The 13,480-nt window shown below is 35.4% G+C and overlaps 2 protein-coding genes across 3 annotated transcripts; one reads left to right on the top strand and one right to left on the bottom strand.

Moving 5' to 3' along the window:
• Positions 1–608: 608 nt before the first annotated feature.
• On the bottom strand, positions 609–3,104 carry LOC136416493 (UDP-N-acetylhexosamine pyrophosphorylase-like). The gene is made up of 6 exons (XM_066401693.1): positions 2,648–3,104; positions 2,318–2,480; positions 2,162–2,230; positions 1,895–2,095; positions 1,682–1,843; positions 609–1,626 (listed from the first exon to the last, which is right to left on the bottom strand). The coding sequence occupies exons 1-6, from the start codon at positions 2,867–2,869 to the stop codon at positions 995–997; spliced, it is 1,449 nt and encodes a 482-aa protein (XP_066257790.1). The 5' UTR covers positions 2,870–3,104; the 3' UTR covers positions 609–994.
• A 533-nt stretch (positions 3,105–3,637) lies between these two features.
• Sara (Smad anchor for receptor activation) lies at positions 3,638–11,567 on the top strand. Of its 2 annotated transcripts, XM_066401490.1 has the most exons (20): positions 3,638–3,763; positions 3,916–4,845; positions 5,035–5,467; positions 5,523–5,798; positions 6,027–6,323; positions 6,410–6,553; positions 6,620–6,744; positions 7,034–7,128; positions 7,201–7,385; positions 7,442–7,723; positions 7,778–7,891; positions 7,947–8,111; positions 8,166–8,325; positions 8,373–8,523; positions 8,582–8,686; positions 8,742–8,901; positions 8,956–9,196; positions 9,536–9,662; positions 9,721–9,882; positions 9,936–11,567. In XM_066401490.1, the coding sequence occupies exons 2-20, from the start codon at positions 3,916–3,918 to the stop codon at positions 10,092–10,094; spliced, it is 4,311 nt and encodes a 1,436-aa protein (XP_066257587.1). In that variant the 5' UTR covers positions 3,638–3,763; the 3' UTR covers positions 10,095–11,567. The 2 variants fall into 2 exon arrangements, with proteins under 2 accessions (XP_066257587.1, XP_066257585.1); XM_066401488.1 differs by having other exon boundaries at positions 8,742–9,196.
• The last annotated feature ends 1,913 nt before the right edge of the window (positions 11,568–13,480 follow it).

The raw sequence follows: 13,480 nt of genomic DNA, 5'->3' as shown, positions 1-13,480 counted from the left end.
TATCCGCAATACTTTTTCGAAGACAATTTCAGTGGGACTGGGCGAAAGAAACGCTTCAACCAATCTCTTCATAACTTAGATTGTGCCTCTCTTTGGGGAAACTCTTAAGGAATTTCTTAGCTCACAATCAGATATAGACAGTTTTGTCATAATAATGCAGCTCTCTTACTCCTGTGTTAACACGGGAATGAAGGAGAGAATGGTATGGAAATCTTGATGAGATGGTGAAAGAATATGGATGACTATCATTTTCAGATGTTTTGATAACCAAAAAAGGGAAATCCAATCTGATAGGAATAGATTTCCTGTGAAGCAAATTAGAGTACCTATCGTTCGCAAATAGAATAATAAATTAACTTCCAGGTTTAATAGAAATTCTGTGTAATTTCTATAAAATATCGAGTCCAAAATGGATTATTATCGAAACTGGTTCAGTGACTGTACTCCTTTTTTAATTAGGGTAATTCTCCTGTCAGAATGAAACCGCACAGTATTAACACTGTTAGTTTCAAACTCGACATTTTCTAAATTAAATTATGGTTTTTAGCGTTTTCATATTCACAGATATAACTGAAAGTTGGGTCAACAGGCAAATAAAAGTCGGCGAAAACGATTTGAAATTGTATTTTCCGATTATTATGACTAGTTCTTTAATATTACATCCCCAATAGTTTCAACTTTAATTCTAAATCAATAAAATCAATAATGTTTTTAATACAAAACGTTCAGTTCAAACCCGCGATCGGAATACATCAATAAATGGTTTCTTCATAAATAATTATTTGCAACTGTAACTAATAATGAGTAGTTTTATACACAAAGTATTCAACAAATAAAGCCTGGAACAGAGGCACTGTTTACACATTTTACCTTTTCACGCAATGCAGGATACCCATAAATGCTATAACATTACGGAAAGAAATTCGAGAAAAAAAATGAAAATTGATCCGATTTTTAGTATTCATTAATCAATTCCGAAATTTGATGCCTGATTTCAACTTTTCCGATCCAGCATTCTTTGCTCCCTATCAGTAATCAGTACCTCGTTTTCTTTAAACTCTTTCCCCCTGACAAAATCAAGTCCCTCTCCCTCATAAGATAACCTGGGGGAAACTTCCACACCAACTCCCTGGCATTTCCCCCCATTATTCTCCACCCAAGACTTGTGTAAAGCCAAAAGATCACGTTTCGCAGTTGCAAAACAGTCTCTTTTCGAAACATCGCTGTTTTTCACTGGAGAAAATTCCGACGCTCTTTCTACCTGCCAGACCAGAAAGTTTTTAGCATAGGTGATTACGTCGAATATGAATTTTTCGATTTTAATACAGTTGGGTACTGGAGGTAGAATCTTATCGCCGTCCGGGCCTATTTGGGTGACGATCTTTTTGCTCATGTGGAGTCTCAAGTCGAACTCGTATTTACTGCTAATGTCTTTCAAGAAATCTACTGTGAAAAAGTGATTACAGATGTTGCCTGCATTGAAAACTAGATTCTCCCGTGAATGGGATAGTAGAGCTGCCGTCGTTGGTGGCAGCTCCGTGTATTCCACCACGTCAATTTTATCCATTGCAAGCACTACTACGCCTAGCGGTTCAGTGGGATCAGTTTTTTTTATTACTTTCAGTCCTGCAAAAAAGTCCAGCTAAGATAAATAGTTCTAAAAACTGAAAAAAACGTTTACCACAATCAACGTTATCCTTCACACATTTGCCTATAAAAACAGGATCTGCCACTTTAACCAGAATATTGTCAACACTGTGGACGTGAACATATTTAACCCCCTTCTTTTGCAGGTCCTCCAGCATCCCTTGTTCTTGAAGTGCTTTGAACAACCCACCGTTACCTAAAATTGGCCCTCAACAAATCAAACTCTCAATTTGTTCCTTTTAACTACCATCAGGAGAAGTTGCCACCTCATCTTTCTCTTCCAAGATTATCCTCCCCGTCATATCAAAACATGGAATTTGCATCTGCTTGAATAGAGTCACATGGTCTTTGTTTAAACCAAAATGCCTGTTTTGTATGAGGAACTTTTCAGTCAACATGTGTGTTGCCTCACTCGTCATCAAATACCAATAAATAATACTGTTTTTGCCTAATTGAAAAAAGGTTTATGTAAGAACTTTGTGGGAGCTTTTGTTTGTTAAATAACCACAATTACCAGTTTTAAGTTTTGCTAGATCCTCAAGGCACTGAATTCGCTCTGCTTGTAGTTGAAATAGGGTTTTGCCTAAAATAATAAAGAAATTAATTTCTATATACAATTAAAAGTACAATAAGGATTAAATGCTCTCATTCATAATTTTCTATAGCTCACCTGAGGGTATGCCAGTAGGACACATGCCTTTTGGATAAGGCATACCTAAACGAGTGCCTTGTCCACCTGCCAATACTATGACTGCAACTTTGTTATTTGAAATCTCTTCTAAACCTATGCTCCTATATTCTTCAATGGTACTATGTGGTAAATCTTTTTCAACCTGATATTGTTTACAATAAAACTGGTTTAAGTAAATTTAATATATAAATTGTTAATAAAAAAAAGAATGCTATATCAATACATCACAATACGAGTTATTTTACTAAGTTAATAAGAGTGAACATTAAGGTTGACCCTTGAAAGTTGGACCCATGTTCACAGACACACCTCGACATCCACAGGCATAAGGTCATCTTCAGTTATTTTATCACATTCCTCAAAATCAGCTTCGGCTTTATGCCACATCCACAAAGCCTCTTTAAAGTCGATGCTCTTGAGATGAGCCAAGAAGTCCTTTTGCTGGTTCTCATTGAGATCATTCCAGTATTTAAGTAAATGGCTTTGATTACACTCTTCTAAGAGTTTTTTTATGTCCTCCAAATCAGACATTTTGCCTGACAACAGAAAAAGCTTGGAGAGGGCTAAAAAACCTATTTTGATAGTTGAATTAGCACGTATCTACTGATTATTTAAACAAAAAGTTATGCAAAGGAAACGAAAATTCTGAAAAAACGGAAGTGGGGTTAGGTCAGGTATTGATTTTGAGTACGTGAGTAATAGAGATGAGTGATGTTTTTATATCAGTGAGTAATGTCCCGTTACCAGTGACATGCAAGTTTTGTGATATAGAGAGTGAAGTTGAGTCCGAAAAATTGTTTTATCTTAAAACAAAAACAAAAAACGAAAAGCTGTAATTTTTCTTGTAAAATGTATATTTTAATAGCACATTATCAAACACATCTTGTTACGACAAAATAACCAGGGACTTTGTGGTCGCTGTCACCGTTATGCTGGTGACTCAAGACAATTTTAGTTGTATATACCATTTGACACAGATGTTTACTTATGTGACGTAATTAAGAATATGGTATTGCTGAACTTTGAAGAGTCATAAAAGACATTAATATGATAAAAAAGTGAGGAAAGTCTGCTAGAAATTCTTATGAATTGTATAAAATAAGGCCTGGTAATTTATAATACAGTAAAAACTTAAATTGAAATATTTGAAACAATCTGTTTTTTTATATACTATAAATACGGATAAGGTTTAAAATCTTTCTATGCCCCCAATGAAATGTCAAATTTTTGATCTGACTAAGTAACGTTTAACTTTAACTCAAGATGACAGAGTATTCATAAATTTGACATTATTCTAGTTTTTGACGAGTTTCTTTTTACAACTAGAAAAATAAAAACATTTATATAAAAAAATAGTAATTTTTGTAAAAATTATAGGTACATTACAAAAAAGGGCAATGAGAACCGGAAACATAATTAAAAAAGGTGAGAAAGCAATAAAAACTCTGCTTATAGGTAGTTGCAGTTTCCCAACGTTTCCTGCTGGTTTCTATCTCATTTGCACAAAATAAAAAGCTTGCGTTTTTTAGCCAAATATTACTCATCGTAAATAAATGCCCTTTTGCACTTATTTCTAGATGGATAAGTATACTGTGGATCTGGATCAAGTGCTAAATGACTTTGAGTACTCAGAACTCACAGACCAACATCTAAAGAATGTTCCTGAAAGTTCTCAACCCCATATTCCCTTCCAATCGCCCTCCGTGACTAAACACAGCATAAACAATGTTTTCCATAGTTTAAATGAGTATTTAAACCTTGATTTGAACAGTAGCATTAGCAGTGGAAACCATACAGTAGAAACGAGTGATACACCCAAAAATAAAAGCCCTAATGTTGAAGACAATAAGCTAGAATTTAGTATTAATGATAAACAAACTGTAGATACAGATAAACATGAGGTTTCTGTAAGGCCAGAGCCACAGCTAAACACAAATAATAAGTTGACTGAATTTTGTGAGAAAAATCACCCTGATGTTAATCCCAAGGGAAAACCTGTAGATTTTGATAATGAATATGTGAGTGAAGTTGAGTGTTTGACTCCTATGGAAAATTCTATCACACATACTGTCGATTCACCCAAGACTGATACAAATACAGAGGAAGCTTTGGTCAGAACTTTAGAGCCTGTAAATAATGATTCCGAATGTGATAGAAATGTTAACTTCAAGTCTGATAGTTTGCTAGAGCAAAATGATTATAATTTTTCTAATAAGGATAGAAATTGGGAAGCTTTTGACGGTGTAAATGATGCAGAGGCAGAAGGGAATTGTGATAAACATGTGGAGCTTGTTGAAGAAGTTAATGTAGATAAAGAAGGAGTTTTAGTAGATATTTCAGATTGTCAGGAACACAGTACTCAGGCAAATTTAGTCTCTGAGACACACAATTTATTAGATATGGCACCAGAGGATTTTCATCAAATTGCAGTGCCTACAGAGCAAATAAAGGAGGTCAAAGAGGGAGAATGTGAGGAGAGAGTGATTGAAAGAGATAGTCATGATGAGGTAAGTTGCCTTGAAAATTTATCATTGGGGTTTCACCCCAATGATAAATTTTATATGAACCAGTTAAAGCTTGCTCAAGGTAATGAATTTTTATTTATTTCGTCATTTCTTAATAGAGGTGTAACTGTACTCTCTATATGAAGGCAAATTAAATTTACTCATTTAACTCATTGTTTTAATGTTCCACAGATGCAGGAAGAAAAGCTTGACCAAAAAGTGCAAGAAGTAGAATCAACAGAACCCCCATTGGAAACTACATTCCCAGACCAAAATGAGAACTTTATATCAAATAAACAGTTCACTACAAATGACAAATTAGCCGATAATGAGATCATAATTGACAGCAACAATGTCACTACAAAGGCGAACAAATTAGATCAAACAGATCCTCAAGCTGTTGAAATGTCTCAGCAAAAAGTAATTGGGTTTTCTGCTGACATAGATATTGATGAAAATGAGTTGAACAAGATGCTGGAAGATCTTGAGCTTGAAGAGGAAAATGTTTTGAAACCTATTGAAGAGCCTATTAGTGCAGAAAGTGGTGAAATTAATGCTAAGGAAGAAAGTGTACAGGCAGGTCACAAAGATGCTGAAGATACAAATAATGAAAAAATACATATAGGTAAAGGTAAGTTTCATAAAAAACTGATTTGCCTATAGTGAACAAAAATATGTAGCTGAAGTTGCTGAAGCAGAAGAAGCGTCCTCATCTCCACCTCAAATCCTTAAGTGTTTGGAAGTACAACCACAGCAAAAAGTTCAGCAATCATTTTCAGTTCCACCTGAAAATGAGACCACAGAAATTTTCTCTGCAATAGAGGAGGAAACATCCAGAAGAGGAGAATCATTCTTGCAATATGATCAACCTGAAGAGTCCGTGAGTAGGCCTCAGGACTTGCCCTTGAATAACCAGCTGAGTGATGAGACCGGAGGAAGGAAGATCAACTTGATTGGTATGAAACAAGCTTATCATAGGAATGGAACATGCAAAATTGTATAATGTTGTTTTAGATATTTTTATTAAGGATCTATTAAATGTTTTTGATTTTGAAAAATGGCAATAGGTTATTGGACCAAATGTGTCTTATATCACTGGAATCTTTCATGATTAGCAATTTTCCCTGTATATTTATTGCTTACACATCATCGATGAAGACATACTTAGCCTCACTGTATTCTAGGCAGTCCAGGCTCAACACCATACAACAATGTATACATTAACAAATCAATCGACTCCAAAACAACACATAACATCGAGTCTGACTACACTAGTTCCGCCAGTCCTACTTTTTCTGACTGCAGCACTGGTAGCACCAGCACTGCCAGTACTGTATCAATTGAAGAGTTGCCTAATAATGAGGACAAATTCACCAGCAAAAGTGCGGGATTGAAAAATACTAATTTGGAAGGACAGAATTTTAAAGTTAAATCTGAGAATATTGGACGTGTTTTAGAGGAAAGGGACAGTCCTATACAAGGTGAGTATATATGTGTAAGTGTATCTAAAATTTTGCTTGCTATTGCAAATATATGACAATAACTGTAATTTTATGTTTCCCCGTAGGGTCTATTGACAGTGATGAAATAAATGAACAAACAGTGACACAAGCTGCAAGTTTGGAAAATTCCCAGGGGGCGAGTTCAATAGAGATTATCAATGAATCTCGAGTTAGCGAAGCTTCTGGGCAAACATCTGAGACGTTTTTAGGTACACAATATCCTCTCATTTTTGAACTAAAACTCAACGTTTTCCCTTGAAAACCAATAATTTTAGACAAGTCCTGGTTGGGAAAACAAGCTCCTTTGTGGATACCCGATGCTGATGCTTCGGCCTGCCTACACTGCGATATGAAATTTACCGTAATAAAGAGACGGCATCATTGTAGAGCTTGTGGTTTGGTAAGATTTATTCCATAAGAAGTCACGTTAAAACACATTTCCACATACACATTATGCAGTAAATGACCCTGTAGGTCTATAGTAGTTATAGTAGCTTAAGTAGTGCCCTTTGAGCCTCCACGCTACAAATATTTCTACACATCATATCTTTGTTTACATCATAACCCTGATCTATAACAACTTGCAAGATTATCGTCGCTAAAAGTTTTACTCTCACACTGATATGTTCCTATATAATCGGACCCCTGCTTTAAGCAATTTCCTCCCTAAAAAGCTGATGTTTTTCTAGGTTCTATGTTCAAAGTGCTGCAACCTTCGGTGTAGGCTTGAGTACTTGGACTCAGAAGCCAGAGTTTGCAATAAATGCTACACAATCTTGAGCAAGTATGAGCGATATTGAGACTCATCTGTCTCCTTTTTCTGTGCGGACTAAGGCACATTTGTTCCTTTTTCTAGAAACAGTCCAAATAACGCTGGCTCGGACAATTTGTCTTCAGATTCCGGCAATTCTCCAGCTTTTAGGCCAAATCCGAATAACCCCCTGGAATATTGTTCCACCGTATCACCATTGCAGCAAGCGGGGCAAACCGGAACATCACCGCCGTCAGTAATGGTCCCAGTTGGGGTGTTAAAAAGAAAAGGTATAAGCATTATTAACAGATATAGTAATCGCTATTTAACTGATATTTTAAAACAGGTTCCAGTAAGAAATCTAATAAATCTGTGATGTTCTGTGACGGTATAGCACCTGGAAGTGACTTAACGAATTTGGACCAAGATTTTAACTATAACCCCGAAGCAAAAACAAATATATTTCCGGTAAGACCTAAGGAAGCGGCCAAAGAAACGGAGCCTGTACAGCCTGTGGCGGTGGCCCCAAAAATCACCAAAAATATGCCGAAAATCGATGAAAGCACCAGCTGTTTTATACCAAAAAGTGAAACTAGTTTGCCACCCACTATGTCCCTGAATAGGACAGGTAGTATTCCTCAGATTTCAGTATTAAATAGGATCATGATAATGAGTTTTTTAGATATGATATATTCTGACTGTTCCAATTCACCTGGAGTGGTAGAAATGTTGAAAAATGAGACATTGGCATTTGCACTAAATCAAAACTTACTCGTGCATGTTAAAATCGTCAACAGTAAGTTTATTCTCATACTCTTCAGCTGCATATTCAGGTTTTTTTCCTCCTTTAGTGAATTGTTGTATAAACAAACATGCCTGGTGCTTTTCGTCGGAAGGACTTATCAACGTGGGCTGCGACGAAGTGGTTTACCTTATAGAGTATATTGACGAGGAGAGTTATGTGCCAAAAGACGTATTTTTCCATGTGCATAACATCTATGAGGATGCTCTTAAGGGTAAAAATAGATTTTGTGAAAAAACGACTTAGTATCTTTCATATGATTTGATAGGTACATCAATCAAAGAACTGGGCATTTCTCTACATAACACTGCAAATTTTTTGGATTCAAAAAACCACGCAGGTTTCGTATATATCAAACCCACATTCCAGTGTTTAGAGAACGTGATCATACCTCAGGAACCGTATTTGATAGGAATACTAATACACAGGTGCTTTTGACTTTAAAAAAATCCCCTTTGTTAATGTGATATTTCAGGTGGGAAACCCCCTGGGCTAAACTCTTCCCTTTAAGGCTGATTTTGCGATTAGGAGCGGAGTACCGGTATTATCCAAGCCCATTAATTTCCAGTAGGCATAGAGATAGTGTTTATGTTGAAATCGGGCATACCATAATTAATCTTCTCGCTGTAAGATTTCAAACGTTAAACATTAATTTTAATAATAATTGAATTTTTGTCGTAAAAGGACTTTAGGAATTTCACCTACAGTTTACCTCAAATACGAGGCTTAATAATCCACATGGAGGACAAGAAAACTACGATAACTATTCCTAAGAATCGTTACGATATGGTTGGTATTGGCCACTGCCCCAAGGGCTTTTATAAATATTAATGATTAATTGCAGATAATGAAGTCAATTAACAATTCGAGCGAACATATTCTGGCATTTGCGGGCAATTTCAGTAGGGAAGCCGATTCGCATTTAGTGTGTATTCAAGATACGCAAGGCCATGAGAACTGTTACACCACTCACGCTATAAACATCCACAATAAACCCAGAAAAAGTAAAAAATATTCTCATGTTACTGTCTTAAATGTCCAAAAAAAAATCTTTTTAGTAACTGGGGCCAGTTTCATTGTTTTCAATGGGTCCTTGAAGTCCAGCAGTGGTTTAACTGCAAAATCCAACATTGTAGAAGACGGACTAATGATTCAAATCCCGTCCGAGCATATGGATAAAATACGAGATGATTTGCGTAATATGAAGAATCACACTATTGCCTGCGGGTGTATTAATGCGGACTCCGATGAGAGCGTTAATATTGTTTGGGGAGAAAATGACACTGACTTCAACTCCGGGTAAGTTAAATGTAAAATAACAGTATTTTTTGTGCGTAAGGATGATTTCCAACTATGTAAACCTAGCCAATATTAGAATAAATAGAACTGTAGGAGATAGAGCCTAGGGTATAATGCTTTAGTCGACTTTTTATACTGACAATGGCATTGCAAAAATAAGCAATTTTCTACAATAATGTGATAGGTAAAGATACAAAGGGTATCATCACAAGGATGTTATGGTAGGCAAGCCAACATATACACCAATTGAGAGAATAGATATGCACCATATGAGCTATTGACTAGGTTTACCTTTGGAGATTTTCTGGTTTCTGTCTCATGTTCAGGTCTTATTTAAAGGGTAAAATCGCCTATCGACCTAAGAGATTTGAAAGGTATCCCGTCTATAAGGGTTCATAACGGACAAGATTATCTGTCCAGCGGCAGGATGACCCTTGTTAGATGGACAGAAGTTTTTATTTTACAAGTGGGTATTTTATTTAACGCCTGTGTATTATCCTATATGCAATTAATTCCTGTTTTAGAACGTAGAAGACAATCCTAGGAACCAGGACCCGGTAGACATTTCCAAAGTTTCAGAAAGTATAGCCAAGGCGTGTTGCACCGCGCTTGTCAAGTATCTAGATCTTTTAATATCCAACAATTGCCAAAAGGTGGGAATCAGGGCAACACTGCATGTGGATCAGGTAAGCTTAAAAGCCGCAATTTGTCGAAAATCCTCCAATACATTTTTTTCCAGGTCTCGTATTTAGCTGGGAGCGGTGGCTTCAAGCTGGCCCCAATTTATATGCGTAGTTTAGATAACGAACTAATTTCTGTATTGCACCAGATATCCTCCAACAATCTGGGGGATAATTCTATAGAATTAGAGCTTATTTTCCGAATTTTGAACGCGTAACACTCGCTCACCCTGAGTGGTGGTTTATTGAACTAAAGCCTTTCGGTAGCATAATAATGGGGAGTAGAACGAAATTTTCAAAAAAGGACATTTGGCAAAATTAGTAATGATTTAGGTTTGGAGTAGGAAATGTGGAAATTTTCTCGGTAGTAACAATTCTCATACTTCTTATGCTGGCTACACATCTTCATGAAAGGAATATTTTATAAATACTGTTGCATATAATAAGTATTTTTGTAGAATACTTTCTTGTTTTCAGGGAAACTTGTTTCCTAAGAAAAGTATTATTTATCTATTTAAGGGTTATTTGGACATCAGCTGTATATTTATTTTTTACCTGTTGGTCTTAATCAGAAGTTTATGTATAAATGTTCAGCTTATTCAATTGAAATTTTGATAGTCAACAATAATTGATCAATAATTAATGAAAAAAAGATATACGTAAATACCTACAAAGGTGGTTGACTGCTATAAGTAGGCGCAGTGGAACGTGGAATTTAAAAGTTTTGAATCTCATGTGTCACCAGTAAATTTAAAGAAATGTTGAAGAAAGTTTCTTATTATAGAGATCTCAGTCAAGCTGTTCCATTCTAAGACCTTCATCTTCTTTGCACTATTAATGTTAATATTATTTTACGCAATGCTTTACACAGTGTCTTTTAGGACACAATCTTTCCCGTCAAGTAAGTAATAGCAATCCTTTTGCTTTAACTAGGTACGTGTCTTTAAAGAAATGCATTGTATATTTATTATGTTATTTAAGTAATTGGACGAGTCACATTATCGGTCTGGTCTTGACCATGACCCGACCGCGTGCGTTAATGCAAATAAACAATGCAAAATGAATGTTACAATATTTGACTTGGCCGACAAAGTGAATCATTTAGAAAAGTAATTCATTATACACTCGACTCCATAATGGAGGAATATTTAAAAACGTACATCAAATTCAATATCAAAGAACTAGCACCAAAAACGATAATAAAACTATTAAAAAGCGTGCTTCTACCTGTAAAACCTATAATCCAGGAGCGTGGGTCTAGCATAATAATCAATATCAGATTTCGATGATTATTTCTTCCCATATCTACAGCGAGATTTTCACTTGGCCAGCGTTTTCGGAGGATGGTTTAAACCCTCTTTTTTACGTATTTGAATCCACGAATATTCTATGGGGTTAAAGTCTGGCCTTCGAGATACCCAACCCATTGTGGCCAAACTTTTAGTATCGATTTTTTTTTAAAGAAAATATTAGAGATTAAGTCTTATGTACGTTTTTCAATATTCCATGATTTTGGAACAGAGTGTAACTTGATATAAAAGCTTTTAAAAAGTTTAACGTCGGAACAGTGGGTTTTGGCAAAGTGAGTGCAATATTACATACGTATTGGGAAGAGTTTTATTTGTATAGTAAATGTATTTATTTATCCTTGTTTTAACCGTACGTTATTAAAGTTACATAAACGATGAGAAGTATGTGATTTCTATCCCTATATAGGTATTTAGAAGATTTTCTATACATTTTGAAGCACCCCTAACGCCGTTATTCAAAGATCTAGAAAGAACTTTAACATACCAAGAATTGAGGGATTTTTTTCTTTTATAGACAAACGTAATATTAGTAATATAGAAGTAACGCAGAATTTAATATTAAATATAAGTTTAAAGAGATGCATACGTAGGTTCTCCCACATAACTCAAAACAGGATAATATAAGACGGATGGATTTTTAATCGCATTTTGTTGCCATGTTTAATTTTTTTCCCTAATGCGTGTGAATGGCCGTTATATGTAAGTCAGGTATATCTCAAAAATGAATTAAAAAATCTATGTTCATATTTAAGGCAGTAAAGTTGATAATGGTGGCGTGAAACCGAAATGTCAGAAACAAATTTTATTAACCCCAAAGGGTGCTCGAGACACAGATGCCCAGTATAGGGGTGAAATGGAATTATTATAGACCGAATTAACTTTCCATCTCTATAATAGGAAGAAAATATATATTATTTTGAATCGCGTATTGATCGTCCTTTATCGTACTACCTATGAGCTGTACCTTTGCCGAAGGCAAACTGTAAAATCTTTTGTGTGTTCCGAAGGGATATCACTTAGATGATTCAGTGAAGTGTTAGCGCGGTTACGAATGAAATGTTTCTTAGTCAAAATAAACTGATGATCGGGATAATCGGTTGTTCCTGTGCTTTAAAGGCTTATAAAATGCGTCACTAATATAGCTGATATTTAGTGCGTATTGCATCGCCAACATTTAGTGATTTAAGATGAGTGTCGCTGACATTTAGTGAATGCAAATCAATGCCGCCAAAAATGTGTTCCTATTTTTGTGATGAAAGTGAAGGTTTTGGTACTTATGCTGTTGGTGCTCGGAGGAACCACAGGGTGGAGCGATGGGAATAAAAGATCCGAGTAAGTCGGGTTTGCAATTTAATCTAAAAGGGGAGATTCTGATTGTTGTTTTTTTGGATTTACAGGTGAGTTTTTATACGTCAATGAGAACATCGTAATTGGAAAGACGCCGTTGGATGGTGCCACACTCAGAATGGGGCAATAGGAGTAAAAGATCAGGGTAAGATGAATTGGTAGTTTAATTTAAACCGGAATGTTCTGATTGTTTTTTTGTGGTTTACAGGTAAGCTTTGGCAGGACGAAAACCATGCAATAAAAAGCTGAAGTAGGTTCGTTTAGGAGTAACAATTTAGGTGAGGCTTAAAGCGCTATTTGGCTTTTGACATTCTACCAAATTTTGCACGTTCATAAGAAATTTTATATAAGATATCCTAGAAACAATGGTGCAAATTAGTATTGGGTACTAAAGGGTAGAAAATACGGCGATCTAGTTAAATTTGCCTCATAAAAAAGTTGCTCATTTTCATGTTACAGGGCATAAAAATGATTTTTTTAATTCTGTGAACTGGAAATAAATCTCACGGTTTTTGATTTACATATATATAAAAAAATATTCTACAAAAAAACTCATATCTTTAACGGTTTTTAAAATATTTTCACTTAAGTGATTTCCCTCAAAATTTAAATTATTATGAATAGGAGGTAAATTTTCAATGTAAATATTGGTCAGTTACATCAGTTTGAATCGACCCATTCAGTTTTCTTGGAATTCTTTGTTGAACTTGAAGTTGTTTTGGGGGAATCTCTTTTTCATGCTAATATTAAAGTCTTGTGTACAATCTTCTTTAGCAACAAATTCAGCTCTGGTCTAAAAGAGACAGCAACTAAAGAATACATTAAACTTTATAATTAATAAGCACTTGCCATTTATAAAATGGCTAGAACAAATACGTCAATTCTTTTGGGAACTTTCACTCAGGGGTTCCCCTTTTAAAGCCCCAATCAAAGCATTTCAACGTCCA

The sequence above is a fragment of the Euwallacea similis genome, chromosome 23 (genome assembly GCF_039881205.1).
Source record: "Euwallacea similis isolate ESF13 chromosome 23, ESF131.1, whole genome shotgun sequence".
NCBI lineage: Eukaryota > Metazoa > Arthropoda > Insecta > Coleoptera > Curculionidae > Euwallacea > Euwallacea similis.
Note: the sequence above shows the minus strand (reverse complement) of the source record. Positions and strands in the feature narration are given on the sequence as shown.

What these genes read in the sequence shown, in the direction of transcription:
- LOC136416493 (XM_066401693.1), bottom strand. Translation starts at nt 2,869, where the DNA reads ATGTCTGATTTGGAGGACATAAAAAAACTCTTAGAAGAGTGTAATCAA. An exon ending in TTATGCCTGTGGATGTCGAG is followed by an intron (nt 2,481 to 2,647) that starts GTGTGTCTGTGA and finishes AAACAATATCAG; the next exon opens with GTTGAAAAAGATTTACCACA. An exon ending in TCCTACTGGCATACCCTCAG is followed by an intron (nt 2,231 to 2,317) that starts GTGAGCTATAGA and finishes TTATTATTTTAG; the next exon opens with GCAAAACCCTATTTCAACTA.
- Sara (XM_066401488.1), top strand. Translation starts at nt 3,916, where the DNA reads ATGGATAAGTATACTGTGGATCTGGATCAAGTGCTAAATGACTTTGAG. An exon ending in AAGGGACAGTCCTATACAAG is followed by an intron (nt 6,324 to 6,409) that starts GTGAGTATATAT and finishes GTTTCCCCGTAG; the next exon opens with GGTCTATTGACAGTGATGAA. An exon ending in CTAAGAATCGTTACGATATG is followed by an intron (nt 8,687 to 8,741) that starts GTTGGTATTGGC and finishes GATTAATTGCAG; the next exon opens with ATAATGAAGTCAATTAACAA.